The sequence below is a fragment of the Neoarius graeffei genome, chromosome 13, assembly GCF_027579695.1.
Source record: "Neoarius graeffei isolate fNeoGra1 chromosome 13, fNeoGra1.pri, whole genome shotgun sequence".
Classification (NCBI taxonomy): domain Eukaryota; kingdom Metazoa; phylum Chordata; class Actinopteri; order Siluriformes; family Ariidae; genus Neoarius; species Neoarius graeffei.
Genome location: NC_083581.1, coordinates 11,474,179 through 11,501,197, shown reverse-complemented (window position 1 = coordinate 11,501,197; position 27,019 = coordinate 11,474,179). Strand labels below are relative to the sequence as shown.

Below are 27,019 nucleotides of genomic sequence, written 5' to 3'. Positions count from 1 at the left end.
CAAAACGATATTTTTTGAGAACGGATTCCAGAGTGGAAAAATCTGGCAACTGCGCCATTGCGAAGTCGTCTGGATGAGTTGAACGGATTTGTTTACAATGACGTCACAACCACATGACTAGAACAAGCAGCACTCTCGCTGTTTTGTATGAACCACTGCATTGCATTCACTTTTGTATACAGCTTTTCTTTTAAATAAACAAGTAACTGAACCATTTCTTGAATTTCTTTTTTTATTGGATAAGACTGCTTTTCAAAATGTTCACACATAATATAAAGTTATATAAATTATATAAAAATGCTTTTCAAAATGTTCACACACAATAAGAAAATTAAGTTATATAAAATTATGGACACTAATAAAACTAATTTGTACACACAGAAGGCACGATTTCCTCACGTAGTTGCAGCCATCTTCTTCTTGTTGTTGTGTGTTTGTTCCTGACAGTGCTTCACGCCAGGTAGAAGAAGGGGTTTATGCGCATGTGTCCTACTTCTTCTATTGTTCTGGTGTCTCCGATGGGACCGTCTTACAGCACACGTAGAGGTGTGGCATGTGTATTGCATCGTTTTCAGCAAGCGTTGCGTTGCCATATGTACCTGATATTTTTCTGATCCGTTACCCATGTGGATGCGATATTTTTTTAATAACATCTCGTTGCCGTTGTCGTGTGGATGTAGCCTAAAACCAGTAACTCACTTTTACCAGCTCCAGAGGTTACCAGCAGAGATTTCTTTAACATGTGGCTGAAGCTGATGCAAAAAAATAAAAAAAACAAAAAACAAACCCTGCAAGCTTGTGTAAATCATAAAACAACTAAAAATTATTCATATTTTCAGAAAATGTTACTTTAAAGGCTCTATGGTTCTTTTTACATTAACATCAATGAGAATATGGCGGCACGGTGGTGTAGTGGTTAGCGCTGTCGCCTCACAGCAAGAAGGTCCGGGTTCGAGCCCCGGGGCCGGCGAGGGCCTTTCTGTGTGGAGTTTGCATGTTCTCCCTGTGTCCGCGTGGGTTTCCTCCGGGTGCTCCGGTTTCCCCCACAGTCCAAAGACATGCAGGTTAGGTTAACTGGTGACTCTAAATTGACCGTAGGTGTGAATGTGAGTGTGAATGGTTGTCTGTGTCTATGTGTCAGCCCTGTGATGACCTGGCGACTTGTCCAGGGTGTACCCCGCCTTTCGCCCGTAGTCAGCTGGGATAGGCTCCAGCTTGCCTGCGACCCTGTAGAAGGATAAAGCGGCTAGAGATGATGAGATGAATGAGAATATCAGTTGAATTAATTGTTGTGGGGCAGCATGGTGGTGTAGTGGTTAGCACTGTCACCTCACAGTAAGAAGGTTCTGGGTTCGAGCCCAGTGGCCGATGGAGGCCTTTCTGTGTGGAATTTGCATGTTCTCCCCATGTCTGCGTGGGTTTCCTCCAGGTGCTCTGGTTTTCCCCACAGTCCAAATACATGCAGTTAGATTAATTGGTGGCTCTAAATTGACTGTAGGTGTAAATTGTTGTTTGTGTCTATGTGTTGGCCCTGCAATGATCTGGCAACTTGCCCATAGTTAGCTGGAATAGGCTCTAGCATGCCTGTAACCCTGCACAGGATAAGTGGTAATGGATGGATGAATTGTTGTGTAAATGTTGACTATTTACATCTAAAAATAAAAAATATATATATCCAAAGCACATCAGCATGAAGCAAGTATACAGAGAAGCTGTAGCATGTGAGAGCACTGAACACTGAGACATGCACTTCAACTCTCTGCTTTGCTCATGAGTCAGTGATGTATTAGCCAACAATAAATCTAGCTACAATAACTGTAAAAAATAATGTGCAGCCAGACAGTAGGCTGAAAAAGTGTTGGCTGTAGATCTTGGAATGTTTTTCACCCACCAGAACTTAAAATTCCCATCTGTTTCATTACAAATTGTAGCATGACGACAGATTCAGCACAACCAAACATTACCCCCCTCCTAGAACTGCTACCTTATTGTGGTGGAGGGGTTTGTGTGCTTGAATGATCCTAGGAGCTATGTTGTTGGGGGCATTATGCCCCTGTTAGGGTTTCCCAAGGCAGACAGGTCCTAGGTGACAGGCCAGACCAAGAGCAGTTCACCAAAACCCCTTATGGAAATAAAAAAAATCAAGGACCGTGACGTCGCCTGGTATGGCGCAGCCAGGGCCCCACCCTGGAGCCAGGCCCGGGGTTGTGGCTCGTATGTGAGCGCCTGGTGGCCAGGCCTTTGCCCACTGGGCCCGGCCAGGCTCAGCCTGAAGTGGTGACCTGGGCCTGACCTCCTGTGGGTTCACCACCCACAGGGGTAGCCGTAGGGGGCCAGTGCAGTGTGGATTGGGCGGCAGTTGAAGGCAGGGGCCTTGACGACCTGATCCCCGAACACAGCGGCTAGCTGTTGGGACATGGACTGTCACGTTGCTGGGGGGGAAAGAGCCTGAGCTTGCGCAGGAGGTTGAGAGGTACCAGCTAGAGATAGTCGGGCTCACCTCCATGCACAGCTTGGGCTCTGGAACCCAGTTCCTCGAGAGGGGCTGGACTCTCCACTTCTCTGGATTCGCCCATGGTGAGCGGCGGCGGGCTGGTGTGGGCTTGCTTATAGCTCCCCAGCTCAGCCGCCATGTGTTGGAGTTTACCCCAGTGAACGAGAGGGTCGCCTCTCTGCACCTTCAGATTGGGGAGAGGGCTCTTGCTGTTGTTTGTGCCTACGGGCCGAATAGCAGTATAGAGTATCCAGCATTCTTGGAGTCCCTGGGAGAGGTACTGAGAGGTGCTCAGACTGGGGACTCCATTGTTCTACTGGGGGAATTTAACGCTCATGTGGGCGAAGACAGTGACACCTGGAGGGGCATGATTGGGAGGAACGGCCTCCCCGATCTGAACCCAAGTGGTGCTTTGTTATTGGACTTCTGTGCTAGTCACGGTTTGTCCATAACAAATACCATGTTCGAGCATAGGGGTGTCCATAAGTGCACATGGCACCAGGACACCTTAGGTTGAAGGTCGATGATCGACTTTGTTGTCGTTTCATCTGATCTCTGGCCCTATGTCTTGGACACTCGGGTGAAGAGAGGGGCTGAGCTGTCAACTGATCACCACCTGGTGGTGTGTTGGATCCGCTGGTGGAGGAGGAAGCCGGACAGACCTGGCAGGCCCAAACGTATGGTGAGGGTCTGCTGAGAACGTCTGGCCGAGCACTCTGTCAGGGAGGTCTTTAACTCCCACCTCTGGGAGAGCTTCTCCCAGCTTCTGAGGGAGGCGGGGGACATTGAGTCTGAGTGGACCATGTTCTCTGCTTCCATTTTTGACGCGGCTGTTCGGAGCTGTGGCTGCAAGGTCTCCGGTGCCTGTCGTGGCGGCAATCCTTGAACCCGGTGGTGGACACCGGAAGTAAGGGATGCCGTCAAGCTGAAGAAGGAGTCCTATCGGGCCATGTTGGCCTCCGGGACTCCTGAGGCAGCTGATGGGTATCGGCAGGCCAGGCGTGCCGCAGCTCAGGCACTTGTGGAGGCAAAAACTCGGAACTGGGAGGAGTTCAGTGAGGCCATGGAGGAGGACTATCGGTCAGCCTCGAGGAAATTCTGGCAAACTGTCCGGTGCCTCAGGAGGGGGAAGCAGTACTCTGCCAACACTGTTTACAGTGTGGGTGGGGAGCTGTTGACCTCGACTGGGGATATTGTCGGGCGGTGGAAGGAATACTTCGAGGATCTCCTCAATCCCACCATCACGTCTTTCATTGAGGAAGCGGAGGCTGATGACTCAGAGGTGGACTTGTCCATTACACAAGCCAAAGTGACTGAGGTGGTTTGCAAGCTCCTTGGTGGCAAGGCACCAGGGGTGGATGAGATCTGCCCTGAGTATCTCAAGTCTCTGGATGTTGTGGGGCTGTCTTGGCTGACACGCCTCTGCAACATTGTGTGGCGGTTGGGGACAGTGCCTCTGGAGTCGCAGACCAGGGTGGTGGTCCCTCTTTTTAAGAAAGGGGACCAGGGAGTGTGCTCCAATTATAGGAGACTCACACTTCTCAGCCTCCCCGGGAAGGTTTACTCCAGGGTACTGGAGAGGAGAATTCGGCCAATAGTCGAACCTTGGATCCAGGAGGAACAATGCAGTTTTCGTCCTGGTCGTGGAACACTGGACCAGCTCTATACCCTTCATAGGGTGCTCAAGGGTTCATGGGAGTTTGCCCAACCAGTCCACATGTGCTTTGTGGATCTGGAGAAGGCATTTGACCATGTCCCTCGTAGTATCCTGTGGGGGGTGCTTCGGGAGTATGGGGTTCGGGGCTCTTTGCTAAGGGCTGTTCAGTCCCTGTACGAATGGAGCAGGAATCTGGTTCACATTGCCGGCAGTAAGTCAGACCTGTTCCCAGTGCATGTTGGACTCCAGCAGGGCTGCCCTTTGTCACATAATTTTTATGGACAGAATTTCTAGGTGCAGCCAGGGGCCGGAGGGAATCCTGTTTGGGAATCACAGGATTTCATCTCTGCTTTTTGCGGATGATGTTGTCCTGTTGGCTTCTTCAAACCAGGACCTTCAGCATGCACTGGGGCGGTTTGCAGTCAAGTGTGAAGCAGTTGGGATGAGAATCAGCCCCTCCAAGTCTGAGGCCATGGTTCTCGATCAGAAAAGGGTGGCTTGCCCTCTTCAGGTTGGTGGAGAAGTCCTGCCTCAAGTGGAGGAGTTTAAGTATCTCGGGATCTTGTTCATGAGTGAGGGAAGGATGGAACGTGAAATTGACAAGCGGATTGGTGCAGCCTCCGCAGTGATGTGGTTGCTTTACCGGTCCATCATGGTGAAGAAGGAGCTGAGCCAAAAGGCGAAGCTCTCGATTTACCGGTCAATCTATGTTCCGAATCTCACCTATGGTCATGAGCTTTGGGTAATGACTGAAAGAACAAGATCGTGGATACAAGCAACCAAAATGAGTTTCCTTCACAGGGTGGCTGGGCACTCCCTTAGAGATAGGGTGAGAAGCACAGTCACTTGGGAGGAGCTCGGAGTAGAGCCGCTGCTCCTCCACATCGAGAGGAATCAGCTGAGGTGGCTCAGGCATCTCTTTCAGATGCCTCCTGGACGCCTCCCTGGGGAGGTGTTCCAGGCATGCCCCCCCGGGAGGAGGCCCTGGGGAAGACCCAGGACACGCTGGAGGGACTATGTCTCTCGGCTGGCCTGGGAACGCCTCGGTGTTCTTCCCGAGGAACTGGCCGAGGTGTCTGGGGAGAGGGAAGTTTGGGCTTCTATGCTCAGACTGCTGCCTCCGCGACCCGGCCCCGGATAAGCGGAAGAAGATGAGATGAGATGAGATGAAACATTACCATAATACAACTGAAAACACCAACAACTTTATGCTTGTATTTAAAGTCCAAAAATAATAACAAATTCATTTACACTTTAAATCAATACTCAAACCTAATAAATCAAATACTAATCTTACCACAATACTGTTTTCATGATTTTTTATTTTGATAGTCATGGGGAAGTTTGGTCTCTTCCCACACCCAGTAGACACAATAGATGATTGGCAGAGCATCAAACCAACACAGATCAGTTCAGCGTATGCTACACTATACTCACACTACCAATGAATGAATTTTACTGCAAAGAAAAGAGTTCAAAGTCACTACATAATACACTGAATCAGTATTAAGGGCATTTCAAATTCACAAATCAGCAAAGATTGTGTTAGGCCTGTTTTGTGAATAAAAAAAAGATTCAGGGTTTTTTTTAGCCATCCAAAGGAGCCAGTTTGCTCATGCTCTCTCTCCTCTCTCATCCTAATGTTCATGAATGACTGCCTACATAAACCCTTCTGAGAGCGAAGAAACATAAAATTCTGCTTCAAGTTCGGTTTGTAAAGCTTTTCCTGTAAATCAGTACATTTCTGAAGAAAGTATCCTTTTTATTGTCTCTTAAACTTGACTCCTGGCCTGAATCGATTCAATTATCATCAATCGATTCAATTAATAATAATAATAATAATAATAATAATAATAATAGAATATTATTAATTTAAACACCAGTAAAACAAATTCATTTTTATTCTTGGTATACGAACACATAATCTGAACTCATATTTGTTGATTTGATATAATCTCAGTTTGTGGATTAAACCCTGACTACTTGCTCAGGTCAGTAGACTTCTCATCTGTGTGTCTGAGTGAGTCTGAGTCCATGATAGTGTCAGATTCCTGTTCTTTACTGACAGGAGTGGAGTCTGATGTGCTCTTCTGTTGTCGGTCATCCACATCAATGTTTGATGTGCGTTCTGAGGTACCTTTCTGCTCACTGTATATATCTGTATATATCTGTCGATATCTGCCAGAGTTCAGCACTGCTGTTTAAAGGCTCACTGATGAACTGGTTTACATACACAAACACAGCAATACAAATTGCTTGTGCGTGTGTGCGTGTGCAGTGGCGTGCCCAGATAGACACGAGGTGGTGCTCAAGCACCTGCCCCTCTGCCCTCTGTCCAAAAAAGTGCCCTTTTGAATTTTTTTTTTTTACAGTTTACTGAGGCCAATGTCGACATGATCTTTTAGAAAAGCCGCGGCATTAAAAGCATGTGTGAAAATAATGTCCCGATGTGTGCCCCCTCCGCACACACACCGGACCTCTGTCTCTCTTGCTCTGTCATGTGAACAAGTGTGCAGTGCATTCAATGTGAGGTTGCAGCAGCATAGCGTCCTGGAAGCCACGGCCTTGTCGTAGCACAGACAACACATCGGGCAGTCAGTCAGCTCTTCCCCTGCCCCACCAGCCAGGTAACACATGAATCGAGTGAAAATGTATTGTTTGCTCTCTAAGCCCAAGCTGTAATTATTTTGTCGTGAAGTAGCCCGTCATATACAGAAACAACTGCACGTAAGTATTATATTTTTTGCTAGACCATTTTCAGATTTAGGAAAACAAAAATTTCTTTTTCAGTTTTGTTCAACTAGAGATTCCTGGCAAAGTCAAAAAGCCTTGATGTAATAAATTAACATTAAGTGGTTGTTTTACACCTTTAAAAACTAAAACGGGTCAGTGGCGACCCGAACACAAGAGGAGGGTTAAATCTCAGACTTTTATAATAAGGTGTTCCACATGCGCAAAAAAGTGCCCTTTTTTCCCCCCAGAGCACTTGCCCCCCAAAATGTCTGTGCACGCCACTGTGCGTGTGTGTGTGTGTGTGTGTGGCTTGGTGGGTGTGTGGCTGGGTGTGTTTCTAAGGATTGAAATGTGTGCAACATACATCAGTGTGTCATAAATTAAAAATTACATTCAGAATAAATAGGGAGGTGTGTGTGTATGTTCGCTTGCAAAAAACCCCCCACAAAAACAAGAAACTGTGTATTTCCTATTCATATTTGTATCTGTTTAGTATTTGAAGGCAAGAAGGAGGAGTCATCTCCTGTCAGTCTCAGTGAAAGAGGCATGGCCTCTGTATCTGTCAGTCTCAGTGAAGGATCTGTGGCCTCTGTATCTGTCAGTGAAGTAAGCGTGGCCTCTGTCTTCAGTGAAGGAGGTGTGGCCTCTGTGTCTCTCAGTGAAGGAGGCGTGGCCTCTGTATCTGTCAGTCTCAGAGAAGGGGGTATGGCCTCTGTATCTGTCAGTGAAGGAGTGCTTCACCAGCATGAAACATGAATTATTTTATTTATAAAATGATAATGTAATATATATATTTTTAGATTATTTTATAGCACAACAATTATTCATCATATACATAACATTTAACATCATGTGTCCTTTTTTTATATCATTAAGAGGTGAAGATTTCTTTACATGTCACCCCAGGCTTGCTTATGAGGGAAAAATTTGTAAATTCATATATTTAAAATTAATATTTTTCTGTAAACCTGCTTTGTGACAGTGTCTATTGTTAAAAGTGAATGCAAAAAATTTGACTTGACGTGACTTGAATTTACCAGAAGGAGTGTTTCTCCATGGTGAAATGTGAACATATGCAAGTGTGTGATCTAAAAAAGTATTGTTTTTTTTTTCTTCTTAGTGAAAGTATTCGGCTGCCAATCAGGATAGCACAAGGGGTGATAAAAGAGAGTACAGCCAATCAGAGAAAGGCTAAACTCACAGAGAGAGAGAGAGAGAGAGAGAGAGAGAGGCAGACTGCAGCTCATGTCCTGTCTTGTAAATCAGCCTTGTTACATAAACGTACATCATGGAGAAATATTTAGAACGATTAACTCAGGGCGGAGAAAAGGAACAATAGAAGTGAGAAGATTAGAGAGAACGACAATTCAAAGGTGACAGAGAAGAGAGAACGGGAGGAAAGAGAGGCAAGAGAAGAAGGAGACAGACAGAGGACAGAGATATTGCTGAATTCATCATCTTCAGAATAATGAATCAACAGTTCTGATTTAGTAACAAATGTTTCATGGATCTTTACGAGTACATCAAAGGTAAGCAGAGGCTTGTGTCATATGTGGATAAAAAAATGTGAAAAATAAAAAAAAAGAAGAATTGCATGTAGAAAATATAGGTCATACGCTTTAGGCTTGCAGCAATATTTACACACGTCATCACCAATATTTCTCTTTTTTCTTATTTATTTATTTATTTATTTATTTATTACCAGTTTAGGCTACAGTGAGCAGCATTTAGCAGGAACTGTGCATCAAATGCATCTTAAATTGGACCTTTTTCAGTTCAGAGTGGATTATAATGACCATTATCAGTTGAAAATAATGAGATATTGAATTTATTTTGAATGTACATTCTGGATGGATATTAAAAGTATCAATTTCTAAAGTCAGTAAAAATGCTAAAAAATGAAAAACAACTGGAAAAAAGCAGCAAGAAACCAAACAATACTTAATATGGCTTGTGGTTTGTGGTGGTAAATGGCTAGGTATGTGTCTGCACAGTCTCGGAATATTAATATTTATACTGCAGTGCTGTTTAATGCTCAAATCTGATTGGTCATACGGTGTTTCGTATACACTTTCTAGAACAGCATGGCTCACACAGTAGTGTCGGCTTTAAATCATAACTAATATATTATCATTTTTGTAGTCAGAGCTCATACACATGGACTTCATAAACGTGTGTTCTGTAAAGAGATATTTACAGTATTTAATGTTTAAGGAAGGAGTCTCCAGTGTCCGTACAATCAGAGGTAAAGCTGTAATGTATATGTATTACTTTCTCTCTCTCTCTCTCTCTCTCTCTCTCTCTCTCTCTCTCTCATACTTTCTAGGTCAGATGATACAGAAGTGATTGGCGCCATTCACGTTGATAAACATGAAAGTCTGCATAACAGCGATATCGTTTATCACCATATCTGTCTGTTTTATGGAGATGTTTGATATGTATGAGGATGTTTGTGAAAGGTTGTGTTTTTGTGAAGAAAGAGATGGAATTTCGATAACCAGCTGTGAAAGACAAGGAATTGTAAGTGTCTCTGAAGTTGGATTTCTGCACTTCACACATCACCTATTTCTCACAGGAAACCTGCTGAAAAAACTTTCGTTTGATGATTTCTCACGTTATGAGGGACTCATGATCTTGCATCTAGGCAGTAATGACATATCTGAAATTGAGACTGGGGCTTTCAATGGACTAAGTGCACTAAAGCGCCTGCATTTAAATAACAACAAACTTGAGGTGCTCAGGGATGATACTTTTATTGGGCTGGAACATCTGGAGTACCTTCAAGTTGACTATAATTACATTAGCCGCATTGAGCCAAACACCCTCAATGGGTTACAATGTCTAGACGTGTTGCTTTTGAATGATAACTTGCTGTATTCCTTGCCTAAAAATGTTTTTCAGTCTCTTTCTTTGACCCACCTTGATCTGAGAGGGAACCAGCTTAAAGTTCTTCCTTATAATGGACTTCTTGAACACTTATCAAAAATTGTGGAAATACAGCTTGAAGAGAATCCTTGGAACTGTACTTGTGAGCTTATTGGCCTCAAAGACTGGCTAGAAAGCATATTGTATACATCATTAGCAGGAGACATAGTGTGTGAAACACCATTCCAGCTTCATGGAAGGGATCTTGATGTGATTTCCAAGCAGGAACTATGCCCAAGAAGAGCTGTAGCCAAATATGAAATGGGTGCCAAAGTATTTCACAAACCTGAGGCAATTGCATCCTCAAACATTGTAAGCTCTACACAACCCACTAAGAGCAGCCGTCAGTCGGGAAAGCTACGTACCAAACCATCAGCGAGGGTTTTCTCCAGCAAACCACAAAATTATGGCCCAGTGGTGGCATACCAAACCAAATCCCCAGTCTCTCTTGGGTGTCCTACCATGTGCATTTGCAATCTCCAAATTTCAGATCTTGGCTTGAATGTGAACTGCCAAGAGAGGAAAATTGAGCGCATTCTGGATCTGGATCCCAAACCATATAATCCCAAAAAGATGTACCTCACAGGAAACTATATCAACTCGGTGCACAGTTCAGATTTTCTGCACACAACCAGCTTGGATCTGCTTCACTTGGGCAATAATCGGATATCTGTCATTCATAGCAAAGCATTTGCAGAGTTACATAACTTGCGAAGACTATACTTGAATGGAAACTTAATTGAGCATCTCACTGATGATATGTTCTCAGGCTTAGAATGCCTCCAGTTTCTCTACTTGGAGTACAATGTGATCAGAGAAATAGAAATTGGTACCTTTTCACAAGTACCCAAGCTTCAACTGCTGTTTCTCAACAATAACCTTCTCAAAACACTGCCAGTGGGAGTTTTCACAGGTTCAAACTTGGCACGGTTGAATTTACGCAACAATCACCTACGAAACATGCCAATCAATGGTGTTTTGGAACATTTGACATCAGTAGTGCAGATAGATCTGTTTGAGAACCCCTGGGATTGCTCTTGCTCAATTGTGGAAATGAAAAAATGGTTGGAAGAGCTCAGTTCTGGAACTGTGGTGAATGATGTGATTTGTGAATCTCCACCAAAATTCACGGGAAAGGATTTACGCTTTGTTCATTCCTCTGATCTTTGCCCAGTTGATTCAAGTGTTCAAACATCCCTGCTTTTGCCATCAGAAGAATCCTTCCCAGGCAGCACCATTACTTTTGAGACAACACTGGATTACAATTCATTAGATCCAATGATGCCTCTCTCCGTGCTCATTCTCACTTTGCTCCTTATTTTCATTGCAACTGTATTCATTACTGCTGGCCTGTTCACGATGTTCAAGATAAAACAGCACAAAAAGGACAAGAGCAAAAATACAAACTCCAGTTCCTTCAATATAATTTACATTGACAGACCAGCAACAAAGATCAGGACTTCAGCAGGTCACGTTTATGAATATGTCCCTCCTCTTCCAGCATCTAAGTGCACCATAGATGGCATTCTAGAAGAGAGGTACACTGAATTTGATGAGAAAAATGCTTTATCATATACCTCAGATGATGAATTGAGAAGCATTGTATGTGGCTCAGAGTTTAGTGCAAGTACCAGACCCTCTCCTCTACAAGATGATAACCTTTTTTATCGAGACATCCTGGCAAGAAGCCATCAAGGCTCCTGCAGATCCAGTTTATCATGCAAACATAGTATGACACAGTATTCCCCTGATTACAGTGTTACACATCAGTATTTGCATCCAGAAAAAATACAAAAAAGAATGATGTATGTAAAGCCCAACAGAGGTGAATATTGGGAGTTAAAAGCACAGCTTAATTTTGAGCCAGACTACCTGGAAGTTCATGAGAAAAGGACAACATTCACTCAGTTTTGAGTTGAAACAACTGTTCTTTGACTTGGATTTTGGAAATGTCTTGTTATTCACAGAGCTGACATGGATAAAGCTTCTAAGAACAGCTTGAAGTCTAAGACCAAAAAAAGTTAGTTCAAAGCTGGAAATTGAAATGCATGGTCTAAATATTAGAGAAACAGCTTTGAGACTAAAAGGTTGCTGGATTGATTCCCTGGACCAGCAAGAATGGCTGAAGTGTTCTTGAGCAAGGCACCTAACCCCTGACTGCTCTGGATAAGAGTGTCTGCTAAATGTCATGCAATGTAATTATAAAGGCTTTCAGAGCAACTGCTGACAAGGAGTAACAGTTAAGAGTAAATCATGAAGTATGACAGCTGCACCACTGTAAATCTACCAGCCATCACCATGTTAATAGAGTACAAACCAGATGTGATAATCTGTATAACACCAGTTCTAAATTCAATCTTCTTCTCAGGAAATAATAATAACTAGATAGATACTGTGACTAAAGTCACAGTGATTTATGCTAGCTCTTACAAACCAGGATGTCTGGTCACCGTACCCTATAGATATGGTAAGAGATAAAGAATGACACTTAGTGAGGAAAAAAAAGCCCATTTTTCATGGAGCATTCCAGTTCGGTGATCCAGATCAGCAACTAAAGTCATAGCAACTTAATTCAGCCCAGAGGTATCCTTCATGTGAAATTTGGTGATCACTGGTTGAAAACTGAGGGATAAATATTGTCCTAAAAATGTTAGGATAATAATAATAATAATAATAATAATAATAATAATAATAAAGTACAAAGATCCCGAATGAGAGTAACAATTTGCGCTACCGCTGTTAGCGCAAATTAATAATAATAATAATAAGAAACTCATGTGGTGATCTTAGGGGTCCAAGCACTGTTTTTTTATTGTTGTTTTTGTTGTTTTCAAACAGCAGCCCTTCAGGTGTTACTTTAGCAGAAGAAGAAGAAGGAGAATCCTAATAAAAACACTAATGGATGCATAATAACCTGCACTGCATCTTACAGCTGCTTTATATTTATGAAAACAGTTTGCTGGATGATTAATGCCTTGTTGCAAACAAAGTAAAAAATAAAAAAAATTGTGTCCAAGGTGAAAATTCTGACTGAAGTTCTCAAAACACTGGTAATGAGCCTCAAAAACATTTCAGTATGTCAGTGTTGTGAGTATAAAGCCAATCCAGGGTCTTGTGCTGCTGAAACTCTAAGAGCTTAAAGCATATACGCAGAGCCATGGCCTCACTTTCATTTATAAATGCCTTGAGACCTCAAGAATGGCACAGGAATAGTTTTAAGCGTTAACAATAAATCCAATATAGTAATTTTTATGATTAAAGTGATTTATATAGGTAGCGGTCTGAGTGAATGACCTTGACGTCCCTAACGTCACAACAGGAAGTCTATCAGTCTCATCACTACTTCTGCTATACTAAAACACAGAGCTGACTGCAACTCCGATCCTCCATTTTGAGCTAATTTATCACCATGCCACGTAGCTATGTTTTTGGCCAGTGGAACAACACTACAGAAGCTGGATTTATGTTGCATTCATGGTCCAAGAATGTTCAAACTGCAAAGATTTGGATGTGTTTTGCGAGAAGTTCACGGACACATTGGGCGCCTATGAAGTGGTCTCTCCTCTGCTCTGCACATTTTACTGAAGCCTCGTACGAAACCTCTGATCTGTTGAGGAGCGTTGGCTATAAGCCTGTACTGAAAGAGGGTGCAGTACCAACAATTAAAGAAAAAGAAAACTACAAGGAAAGGAAAGTATTTATTTATTTATTTATTTTATTTTTTTTAAAAAGGAAAGTGAGCCGAGGGTTGTTGCTAAAACCCGGGATGGAACGGGACGGGACATATCGCTCGGGCAGTGACCTCCCTGCAGTTGTTGCTAAAACTGGTGACATCCCGTTCCATCCCGGGTTTTAGTAATTGCCTGAGCCCAGCAGTAATGGTGGACTACACAGTATGAAGAAAAGTGAATGAGTGGAGCAGCCATCTTATTTCTAAACCTCATATTGCTGCCATCTCTGAACAAACAACTGAAAGTCAGATTGTTTCAAAAACAATTGGCCTTCAAGAAGCGAGAACACAGACGGGTAAGCTCCGACTTTGATTTGGATAAAAAAAAAACACCATGCTCTTTACCTGCATTTAGATTAATACATGTAACTTGTATTGTGTGTTTAAGTTACAGGTATAAGATTATTTAATTTGCTTCAGAATGTGATTGTCTCAGTTCATAAGCCTTTTACGTTTTATCAGTGAAAATGCATGCATATACATGTATGTTGCATAAGTTATAATACCTATCCTGTTTTAATGAGAGTCAGCCCACAATCAGTGAAGTCAAATCAGTCTTAGTTGAGCAAGTCGGTAACGGTATTTCTTACTTTCACCATAAATTTGTATTTATATGACTTTGGTCTATAGCTATAAAAGGCCTCGGCCTTAAAACCGGTTCCTGCTGTGATGTCACGCACTCAGGCATGGCTGGCTCAGTGGGGCAGCTCAAATGCCAAATTTGCAGTTGATTTTATCTCTCAAAAATATATATTTTTTCATTCCCATTTATGCAGCATAAGAGTCAAGGATGGAGATACTATCCACATAGAAATTTATTTAAAAATAAAGGCTCTGCGTATCTCCTTTAAGGAAATAATAGCATACTATATGCTATGTGGTTAGCACCTCAGAGAAATTTGTTTTGATTCTGATTTATAATCCACATAAAGTACATTACATCTTTTTACTCTTTAGATCAAATAAAGAGCAAACAGATGTGTTTAATGGTTTTATGCACAATTATATTGGGATCTTGGTCCTCTCTTCCATGCAGTACATCCCATAACCATTTCTGTGTTAATATGGAAGTCATTCATCTATAAGGTCAAGTAATCACCTCCTTGCAGAGGCTGAAAAATCCTGGGTTTATTGCAGTTCATGATACCCCAAACAGCCCCAAAACACCAGGGATCCACCTCAGTATTTTAAGGTGAGATATCAGGTGATTTTCCTTTTCTGGAAAATTCACTTCTAACATGTGGATGGTGTTTATTTTAGTTTCCTCTGACCCACATGACACATTTCCAGTTGTTTATCCATTAAAGTTGGTGAAGTTCAGGATCTGCATTTTGTTTGTTTCTCTTAGGAAAGGCTTTTTTTTTGTGCAACTCTTCCACACAGCTTGTTGGGTCTGTTTGTGCCCAAAGAGGGAAGGGTAACTGCAAAAGCATATAAAGTTCAATGTTAATTTACTGATTTTGATTTTATGCCTTTGAAGGATACTTGTCACAAAGCGTTGGGTTAAACGCTGTGATCAGTGGAGTTTATACAGGGTTTAAGAGGAAATGTTAGATTTCCTTTCCCTTTCTGCTCTTAATTTACTTTAAGGAAGGACATAGCAATAAAATTGCATTTTATTTTTAGGGTTTTATGAGCCAGTGTGTGGCAATTTTATACTGAACAATTTATATTTTGCTTATTCATCTCAGCTCATTATCTCTAGCCACTTTATCCTGTTCCACAGGGTCGCAGGCAAGCTGGAGCCTATCCCAGCTGACTACGGGCGAAAGGCAGGGTACACCCTGGACAAGTCACCAGGTCATCACAGGGCTGACACATAGACACAGACAACCATTCACACTCACATTCACACCTACGGTCAATTTAGAGTCACCAGTTAACCTAACCTGCATGTCTTTGGACTGTGAGGGAAACCGGAGCACCCGGAGGAAACCCATGCGGACATGGGAAGAACATGCAAACTCCTCACAGAAAGGCCCTCGCCGGCCCCGGGGCTCGAACCCGGACCTTCTTGCTGTGAGGCGACAGCACTAACCACTACACCACCGTGCCGCCCATCGTGCCACCTATTTTGCTTATTAAAAACACAAAAACAGCTGTGTAGGTTAAAATGAAGCCATTTTATTATGTGAACAACAACAACAACAGCAACAACAGGAAAGAGATTTATTTTAATATTCAGCAGCTGTACATTCAGACAAACTTTAGTACAATTACAGCTTAAAGTATCTAAACATATTATTTAATGTGATGATTTTTAACCTTTGAATTTATTTATTTATTTTGTATATTTATTTTATAGGTATAATTTCATTCATTTAATGAATTTATCTTGTAAAGCTATTTTTTTTGACAAAAAGTAATAACTTGGAAGCATATAAAAATCTATAAAATGTCAATGCAACTAACTATGGGTCCTTAAATTCAGTTTTGTTCTGTATTTATTCCTTGTATGAGATTATAAATGATGTACATATAAAAGCAATGATGTTTTCATTTTTGTGTGTAGTTCTGTAATGAGCCCTGACATTGCACTAATTTTTCATACATACATACTGTATTTATACATACAGACCTTGAAAAAGAAGTGTGATAGTGCTTTGTTTATTTCAGATTCAAAAATGAATGAACAGAATTGAAAAAAATTACATTAATTGACTTTGTCAGTGTGACTGAACAGAATTTGTCTTGAAATGGAAAATAAAGTTTTCACTGGGCATTGCATTACAAACAATTATTTGTAATTATTTCTTGCTCATCGGCTCAGTCTGCACAAGTGTTGGAGTGAGCAATAACACTGAGTTTGTGATGGTCTGTCTTACTTGCATGATGGCACTAAAGTGTGAACTTGGAACAGGAACCATTTGTGACAGGGACACAGCGATTGAAACCGTATTAAACATGTTTTTTGAAAGACATTTAAGACACTGCTTTAACTGTGTTGAACACACCATGGTCAACTAGTAACTGATGACCAAGAGAATTCATGCAAGGTAAAGCAGGCTACTGAAGCGTAGACACAGGCTTGAGTCCTTGACAGATTAAGAATGCTGTTTAACTGAGCTAAAGATGCAGATGGGGGCAGAAAGAAAGAGAATGCACGAGAGCCTTATATAAGTGAGATGACTCTCATGACCACTGGCTTAATAGTCTAGTGCAAAATCAGCACTGTCTTCTGATGAGAGTGAGCACAAACAGGCAGCACACATCCCAGCAGTGGAAAAGCACATGAAAACAAATGGCAAAGTGCATACATAAAGTTTCATAAATATGTTAATTATTTACCACATCACATCATTTATAGCTGAAGATTAGTTCACCTGTTTCATGTGCTATCAAATGGAGGGAGAATAAGTTCATACTGGAGCTTATATTTGTGTTCAAACTGGAGGAATTAATCAACTTTACACTTCACCCAACTGTGAGCTGACCTAGTGGTTAGCGTGGCCGCTTCTCGACCAGGAGATTGTGAGTTCTGCTCGGGGTCAGGTCATACCAAAGACCATCATAAAAATGGTACCTACTGCCATCTGGTGAGGCATGCCACAATACAGATGTGAGTAGAGAATTAAATTCTCTTGGTTAGCAGAGGATACTCAGGTCCATGCTGAACATCATACTCAGCTTTGTACTGGACATCATACTCAGGCCTATATAGTACTTCATACTCAGGCCCATACTGGACATCATACTCAGGTCTATATTGGATAGCATAGCCTACTCAGGTTTATATTGGACATCATACTCAGGTCCATACTGTACACCATAGTCAAGCCAAGTCAACTTTATTGTCAAATATGCCATACATGTTCGACATACAGCACAGATGAAATTTCAGTCCTCTCTGACCCACGGTGCAAACAGGCAATGCAATAAATAAAAACAGAATAAAAATAGAATAATTGAAAAAAAAAACCCAAACAATATAAACAGTATAAACACTTTAGATAGGAACTAGACATAGACTAAACACTCAAACAATATAAACAGTATAAATAAACAGTATAAACACTAGATAAGAACAAGACATACATAGACTAAACACTCAGACAATATAGTAAACACTAGATAAGAACTACACACAGACTAAACACTCAAACAGACAATATAAACAGTATAAACACTCTAGATATGAACTAGACGTAGACTAAACATTCATATATACACACACACACACACACACACACACACACATAAATTGGTTCAAATAACCAAAACAGTCAAGGGCACTTGAGGTAAACATGAAACAAGCAGTATAAACAAACTAGCAGCTGTTAAGATGAGGTAGTGCGGAATAGTACAAATGAGTGAGGTAAAGTGAGATGTGCGGTCCCTGAGTTCAGTGCGTTAATGAACGATGAGATGTATGTGTGTGTGTGTTGGGGGAGGAAACTGTGAGGATGACATGTCAGATCAGATGCTGAAGGGGTGTGTGCAAGCAGAATCTGTGGCAGGGGGGAGGAGGGGCAGAACAGGGAGGGAGTTGAGCCTCCTGACCGCCTGGTGAAAGAAACTGTTCTTGAGCCTGCTGGTTTTGGCCCGGAGACTCCGCAGTCTCCTCCCCGACGGCAGCAGGCTGAAGAGGCTGTGAGATGGGTGGGTGGGGTCACCTGCAATCCTGATGGCTTTGCGGGTGAGGCGGGAGTTATAGATATCCATAAGAGAAGGGAGAGAGACACCAATGATCCTCTCAGCTGCTCTCACGATGTGCTGCAGAGTCTTGCAGCAGGACACGGTGCAGGCGCTGTACCACACAGTGATGCAGCTGGTCAGGATGTTCTCGATGGTGCCTCTGTAGAAAGTGTGCATGATGGGGGCTGGGGCTCTTGCTGTCCTCAGTTTGTGGAGGAAGTACAGACGCTGTTGGGCTTTTTTGGCCAGTGATGCGTTGTTGTTGCTCCAGGACAGGTCTTCAGAGATGTGCACACCCAGAAACTTGGTGCTGCTCACCCTCTCCACTGCAGCACTGTCGATAGTTAGTGGAGCATGCTGCGTGTGCTCTCTCCTGAAGTCCACAACAATCTCCTTCATCTTCTCCACGCTCAGACGGAGATTGTTGTCCTTGCACCACATGGCCAAGCGGCTCACCTTACTCCTGTAGATTGTCTCATCACCATTGTTGATGAGACCCACCACAGTCGTGTCATCTGAGATTTGAGCTGGATGTTGGTGTGCAGTTGTGGGTCAGCAGAGTGAAGAGGAGGGGGCTTAGCACACATACTTGGGGGCCCCTGTGTTCAGTGTGATGGTGCTGGAGGAGTTGCTGCCGACCCGTACAGTCTGTGGTCTCCCCGTCAGGAAGTCCAGCAGCCAGTTGCACAGGGAGGTGTTGAGTCCCAGCTGGTCCAGTTTGTGAATGAGCTGCTGAGGAATGATTGTGTTGAATGCTGAGCTAAAGTCTATGAACAGCATTCTGACATACGAGTCCTTTGTCTCCAGGTGGGTGAGGGCTGAGTGGAGGGCAGTGGAGATGGTGTCATCGGTCGAATGGTTGGACTGATATGCAAACTGGAAAGGATCCAGGGTGGGGGGGAGGGCAGACTTGATATGCCTCATGACTAGCTGTTCGAAGCACTTCATGAGGATGGGAGTGAGTGCGACAGGGCGGTAGTCATTGAAGCAGGAGGGAGACAGCTTCTTCGGGACCGGGATGATGTTGGTGGTTTTGAGGCACGTGGGGACAACAGCCTGGCTCAACGAGATGTTGAAGATGTCTGTAAAGACATCTGTGAGCTCCTCGGCACAGTCTCTCAGGACACGACCAGGAATGTTGTCAGGACCCGGGGCTTTTCGTGCATTTGTTGTCCTGAGAGCTCTCCTCACGCTGTCTGGGGACAGCATCAACACCTGGTCACCGGGAGGTGGTGGGGTCTTCTGTGCCGTGGTGCTGTTGTCTGCCTCAAAGCGAGCAAAGAAGTCGTTCAACTGATTCAGCAGAGACGTAGAGTTGTCACAGGTCTGTGGCGAGGGCTTGTAGTCTGTGATGGTCTGAATCCCCTGCCACAGGTTCCTGGTGTCTTGGTGTTCCCAAGATGGCAGCACGCACACACGCAGCGGCTCCTCTCTGTCCTGACAGAACGGTGTTTTCGTGTTTTTTGTGTTTTAAAACAGTGTGTATCTGTTTGTCTTTGTCACGTCCATTAGTCTCAAGACGCACATACTCCCGTGAGTTTCTGCTCGACATCTGCAGAACTATATTCACGGATATAAATCCAGTGGACGCGGAAGTGCTATGTGACTACGGTTTGCTCCGGAGGCCTGCTCAATCACCGACCCCCACTCCTGCATCCAGCCCACAGTGGAAGCGCCACAGGCGGAACATGCGGAAGCAGAAGCGAGGCAAACGCGGAGGTATCCGAGCTAGGCTAGCGGCTAGCCCTCACCGGCCGGCTATCCCTACCATCACTCTGGCCAACGTACGCTCGCTGGACAACAAGCTGGATTATGTCCGCCTGCTCTGCTCATCTTTTAAGTCTGTGAGTGAGTGCTGTGTCCTTGTGTTTGTGGAAACATGGCTTAACAACAGCGTCCCGGACTGTGCCATTCAGCTAGCCCGACTAACATGCTACCGGTCAGACAGAGTGCTGGTCGAGGGGGGGAAGACTCACGGTGGAGGACTCGCGGCGGAGGACTCTGTGTTTACATCAGTGATGCCTGGTGCCGTGATGCTGCTGTGGTCTGCAAACACTGCTCACCACTGGTGGAGTTTATGATTATTAAGTGCCGGCCATTCTATCTGCCGAGGGAATTCACAGCCATATTGCTGGTAGCAATATACATCCCTCCTGGCTCCAATAACAACAGGAGTGAAGCACTGAATGAACTCTATCAGCACATCAGTGAGCAGCAGACAGCCCACCCAGATGCTTTCCTCATCCTGGCTGGGGATTTCAATCATGCAAACCCCAAAAGCGTGTTTCCAAAACTCTATGGACATATCAACTTTCCCACATGTGGAAACAATACTCTGGACAATGTTTACACCATGCATAAAGATGCCTACAAAGCCCTACTCCTCCCCCACCTTGGGGCCTCAGATCACTCCACTGTTATGCTAATGCCAGCATACAGGCCGCCGGTTAAAGTCACCAAACCAGCTACAAAACAGATACGTGTGTGGCCAGAGGGGTCCTCAGAGGCACTCCAGGACTGTTTTTCCACAACTGACTGGAGCATGTTAAGGCAGGCAGCCACCTACAACAACACTACAGATCTCCAGGAGTACACGGAGACCGTCACTGCCTACATGAGGAAATGCATGGATGACGTTACGGTCACCAGAACCATCTCCATTCGGGCCAATCAGAAGCCATGGCTGACAGAGGAAGTCTATAGGCTCCTGTGGGCTCGGAACGCCGCCTTCAGAGCTGGGGACAAGGTGGGCCTGAGGACAGCTAGGGCCAATCTGTCACAAGGCATCAGGGTGGCCAAGAGACAGTATTCCAGGCACATTGCTGACCAGGCCAGATACAGTCCACCCAGATGCTTTCCTCATCCTGGCTGGGGATTTCAATCATGCAAACCCCAAAAGCGTGTTTCCAAAACTCTATGGACATATCAAATTCAGGTTGATATGTCCATAGAGTATTGCTCAGGTGTATCCTGGACATCATACTCAGGCTTATAATGGACATCATACTCAGGTTTATATTGAACATCATACTCAGGCTTATACTGGACTCATGTATACTCATGTCTACACAGTATTTCATACTCAAGTCTATACTGGACATCATACTCACATTTATACTGGACAATATACAGTACTCAGGTCCACACTGGATATCATTCTCAGCTTTATACTGGACAGCTTACTCAGGTCTATACTGGTCATCATACGGAGTTTCATTCTAGACTTCATACTCAGGTTTATCCTGGACATCATAATCAAGTCCATACTAGACATCATATTGAGGTATATGCAGTACTTCATATTCAGCTCTACCCTGAACATTGTACTCAGGTCTACACAGTGCTTCACACTGAGGTCCATACTGGACATCATACTCAGCTTTATACTGGACATCATACTCAGTTCTATACTGGACATCATACTCAGGCCCATACTGGACCTCATACTCAGGTCTCTAAAGTAAATCATACTCAGGTCTATACTGGACATCATACTCAGGTTCATACTGGTGATCATATTCAGGTCTATTCAGTGCATCATCCTCAAGCCCTTACTGGAACTCATCATTCTCACATCTATCCTGTATATCATACTTAGGTCCACACTGGACAACATCTATTTTGGACATCATACTCAGGTCTGTCCCGTACATCATATTCAGGTCCATCCTGGACATCATACTCAGGTCTATACTGGACATCATACTCAGGCCTATACAGTATTTCACACTCAGGTCTATCCTGGACATCATACCCAGGTCCATGCTTGACATCATACTCAGGTTTGTACTGGACATCATACTCAGTTTTATACTGGACATCATCCTCAGGTCTATAATGATCATCATACTCAAGTAAATGCAGTACTTCATACTCAACTCTACCCTGGACATCGTAATCAGTTCTTCTTTTTTTCCTAATTGTAAAGTGACCTTGAGTATATGAAAGGCGCTCTATGAATTCAACTGATTATTATGATTATTATACAGTACAGTGCTTCACACTTAAGTCCATACTGGACATCATACTTAAGCCTCACTCACAACCCGCTATAAGTATTTTGGACATGCACGGGTCACAGGGTTTGGTAGCTCGCAGCCGTGCCACAGGGTCGCGGTGAACCCAGGGGAAAGTTTGGGGGAGGAGTACAGGCAAAGTACTTGTCAAGTACAGGTTGCACGCCTGACTTCCTTGAGTTGTGGGAAAAATTGCGCCATTAGCCCATGGAAAGCGTATGTCTGACGCACGTGATCAGTGCGTGTTCAGTGAGTGTGGACTGCATGTGACTTGCATTTTACCAGCTTCCTGCACTACGAGTACGGGCCGCACTTGTGAAGCATGTGTGACGCATGTGATTAGCACACTACAATCACTCATAACTTGCGTTTGACGCAAACAAGGAGTGGGTATAAAACCAGCGTGTCTGCAGCATTCTGCATCTGTCTTTTGGCTGAAGAACACTGGATATTTTGTGGGAAAATTTTGGAAATTTTCAGTTTAAAGTTTAGAAAATGGGACCCAAGAAGAAGTGAGCAAAAGTGAAGTAACCCAGCCTGAAACAGCAGAGGGGGAGGAGGAGGAAGAATTTGATGATGATGATGATGATGATAGCAGCACCGGCAAGCCCTGCGTGGACAGGGAGAAGTATGCCTTTGTAACAGTTCTAACGAAGGGGTGGAGCACAGAGGACGGCAGGACAGAGATGAGGTTTGTAAATATGGCTTTTATTGCTACACTTTTCAGTGAACAACTTCCAACTCAGACACACACCCACACACAACCGGCATCTGGTCTGGAGATGAGCTCCCTCCGCTCTCACTCTCCCTCCTCATATAGGGCGCGGTCACTGGGAAGACACACAAACACAGGTTAATTGCTCTCAGGTGAAGTGATTCTGCCACTTACCTTCCCTGACTCCGCCCTCCTGTCACAGACCAGCGCTTGACCACGCCCCCGCTGCCACATACCCCCACCGCCCGACTCAGGCTGGGCGCCTGTCCGGCCTGCAGCCGACTCCCCCCCCCCCCCCCCCCTTGACAGGAGAGGAAGTCCGCCACGACCATCTGCACCCCCGGCCTGTGGACCACCTTGAAGTTGAAGGGTTGGAGTGCCAGATACCAACGGGTGATCCGCGCGTTGGCATCCTTCATGCGGTGGAGCCACTGGAGGGGCGCGTGGTCCGAACAGAGGGTGAAAGGGCGCCCCAGCAGGTAGTAACGGAGGGCGAGGACCGCCCACTTGATCGCCAGGCACTCCTTCTCAATCGTGCTGTAGCGCCCCTCACGCACTGACAGCTTCCGACTGATGTAAAGGACCGGGCGGTCCTCCCCCTCCACCTGCTGGGACAAAACGGCCCCCAGCCCTCTGTCCGACGCATCCGTCTGTAACATAAAAGGGAGAGAGAAGTCAGGGGAGTGTAAAAGTGGCCCCCCACACAGTGCAGCCTTTACCTCAGAGAAAGCCCGCTGACACTGCTCCGTCCACTGGACCGGATCTGGCGCTCCCTTTTTAGTGAGGTCAGTCAGCGGGCTGGTGACGTCCGAATAATTAGGTATAAACCTACAATAATAGCCAGCCAGCCCCAGGAACTGTCTCACCCCCTTTTTGGTCTTGGGCCTCGGGCAGGCCGCAATCGCTGAGGTCTTATTAATTTGGGGACGCACCTGCCCGTTGCCCAAGTGGAAGCCCAGATACCGTACTTCCACCCGCCCAATCGCACACTTCTTTGGGTTGGCTGTGAGACCCGCCCGCCTCAGCGACCTAAGGACGGCCCTTAGGTGTTCCAAGTGCCTCGGCCAGTCATTACTATATATGATGATGTCATCCAGATAGGCGGCCGCATAGGTGGCGTGGGGGCGGAGGACCCGATCCATCAGCCGCTGAAACGTAGCGGGCGCCCCAAACAGCCCAAACGGAAGTGTGACGAATTGGTGTAACCCAAACGGTGTGGAAAAGGCCGTTTTTTCTCGGGATAGTGGAGTCAAGGGGATTCTGCCACTTACCTTCCCTGACTCCGCCCTCCTGTCACAGACCGGCGCTTGACCACGCCCCCGCTGCCACAGCCTTCAAGCCGGCAGAAGGCACAGCATCCTGCCAGAGGTATTTTCACAGGTAAATACACATGCTTTAAATATTCATTTCAGTATCTATATGCTTATGTACTGTAATTAATATTATATAGGCTGATTTTCATGTACATTTCAGCTAACGACACCCAGAAGTGAGGACACTGCAATCCCATCATCGCTGTCAGGCCATTGTGCCATGCTGAGTGATAAGGACAAGGACATCCCGACACCTCGTCCCACCACTCAGCAGGACTAGGAGCAGGACAGTAGCTTGGAGTCAGAGTCAAAGTGTGTTTCAGTGCTCAAACTGTTGGGCTATTTAGTTGGGATTTTTTACAATGTAATAAAATGCATTATTACCTTATACTCATGTTTTATTATTTGACATTTGCATGGTAAATTAACATATACTCAAATAAAAACAGCAAATAAGGTGGTCTTCTTCCCTTCTACAATGCTACATGCTACATGATCAGTTCCTTGGTTCCTCCCCAATATATAGTGGTGCTTGAAAGTTTGTGAACCCTTTAGAATTTTCTATATTTCTGCATAAATATGATCTAAAACATCATCAGATTTTCACAAGTCCGAAAAGTAGATAAAGAGAACCCAGTTAAACAAATTAGACAAAAATATTATACTTGGTCATTTATTTGTTGAGGAAAATGATCCAATATTACATATCTGTGAGTGGCAAAAGTATGTGAACCTCTAGGATTAACAGTTAATTTGAAGGTGAAATTAAAGTCAGGTGTTTTCAATCAATGGGATGACAATCAGGTGTGAATGGACACCCTGTTTTATTTAAAGAACAGGGATCTATCAAAGTCTGATCTTCACAACACATGTTTGTGGACGTGTATCATGGCACAAACAAAGGAGATTTCTGAGGACTTCAGAAAAAGCGTTGCTGATGCTCATCAGGCTGGAAAAGGTTACAAAACAATCTCTAAAGAGTTTGGACTCCACCAATCCACAGTCAGACAGATTGTGTACAAATGGAGGAAATTCAAGACCATTGTTACCCTCCCCAGGAGTGGTCGACTAACAAAGATCACTCCAAGAGCGAGGCGTGTAATAGTCGGCAAGGTCACAAAGGACCCAGGGTAACTTCTAAGCAACTGAAGGCCTCTCTCACATTGGCTAATGCTAATGTTCATGAGTCCACCATCAGGAGAACACTGAACAACAATGGTGTGCATGGCAAGGTTGCAAGGAGAAAGCCACTGCTCTCCAAAAAGAACATTGCTGCTCATCTGCAGTTTGCTAAAGATCACGTGGACAAGCCAGAAAGCTACTGGAAAAATGTTTTGTGGAGGGATGAGACCAAAATAGAACTTTTTGGTTTTAATGAGAAGCGTTATGTTTGGAGAAAGGAAAACACTGCATTCCAGCATAAGAACCTTATCCCATCTGTGAAACATGGTGGTGGCAGTCTCATGGTTTGAGCCTGTTTTGCTGCATCTGGGCCAGGACGGCTTGCCATCATTGATGGAACAATGAATTCTGAATTATACCAGCGAATTCTAAAGGAAAATATCAGGATATCTGTCCATGAACTGAATCTCAAAAGAAGGTGGGTCATGCAGCAAGACAACGACCCTAAGCACACAAGTTGTTCTACCAAAGAATGGTTCAAGAAGAATAAAGTTAATGTTTTGGAATGGCCAAGTCCTGACCTTAATCCAATTGAAATGTTGCAGAAGGACCTGAAGCGAGCAGTTCATGTGAGGAAATCCACCAACATCCCAGAGTTGAAGCTGTTCTGTAAGGAGGAATGGGCTAAAATTCCTCCAAGCCAGTGTGCAGGACTGATCAACAGTAACCGGAAACGTTTAGTTGCAGTTATTGCTGCACAAGGGGGTCACACCAGATACTGAAAGCAAAGATTCACATACTTTTGCCACTCACAGATATGTAATATTGGATAATTTCCCTCAATAAATAAATGACCAAGTATAATATTTTTGTCTCATTTGTTTAACTGGGTTCTTTTTATCTACTTTTAGGACTTGTGTGAAAACCTGATGATGTTTTAGGTCATATTTATGCAGAAATATAGAAAATTCTAAAGGGTTCACAAACTTTCAAGCACCACTGTATACCCAGAGTCTTGCCCCTCGTGTCGCGTGCGTGTTGCATGCGCTGCGTGCAGGTCGCGTGCGCTGTGAGCACGCCACATATAGGGCTAGAAAGTGAGATGTACTTCTGTCTTGCGGGCCGCACAAATAGCAAGTGTGGAATACTTGTGTAATACTTCTGAGGCACGTCATTCGTACAATGACCATGCGTCACTCGTGGTCTTACTGTCATTGCAAAAAGCCCCTACTAGCCGTGCTGTTGACTTGGTTCAGGCGTACAAAAGGAGTATGGGTCCTGTACGTAGTGTATGCATTCTTGATTTGTCGCAAGACCTGCAGAATTTGCATGTGCAGGACCAAAAGTCTCCACAGGCAGTCTGCGACCTTCTATGGCGCTGAACACATGCAAGTGTCGGGCAAGTCTCAATTACAGTTTTGCCAAATTTTTTTACCATAGACCACCCATAGCAGCACGTACATCAGGTTGTGAGTGAGGCTTTAGGTTTATACTGGACATCATACTCAGGTTTACACTACACTTCTTACTCAGGTCTCTACTGGACATCATCCTCAGGTTTATACTGGACATCATACTGAGCTTTATATTGGACATCATACTCAGGTCCATACTGGACATCATACTCAGGCCTATATAGTACTTCATACTCAGGCCTATACTGGACACCATACTCAGGT

General features: G+C 44.2%; 1 protein-coding gene across 1 annotated transcript; it reads left to right on the top strand.

The window, feature by feature from the left end:
• The first annotated feature begins 8,108 nt into the window (after positions 1–8,108).
• On the top strand, positions 8,109–15,756 carry slitrk5b (SLIT and NTRK-like family, member 5b). The gene is made up of 2 exons (XM_060937245.1): positions 8,109–8,413; positions 9,211–15,756. Exon 2 carries the CDS (start codon positions 9,255–9,257, stop codon positions 11,721–11,723), a length of 2,469 nt encoding a protein of 822 aa, XP_060793228.1. The 5' UTR covers positions 8,109–8,413; positions 9,211–9,254; the 3' UTR covers positions 11,724–15,756.
• Positions 15,757–27,019: the final 11,263 nt, after the last annotated feature.

Excerpts from the sequence above, each read along its gene's own strand:
- slitrk5b (XM_060937245.1), top strand. The coding sequence starts at position 9,255 with ATGAAAGTCTGCATAACAGCGATATCGTTTATCACCATATCTGTCTGT.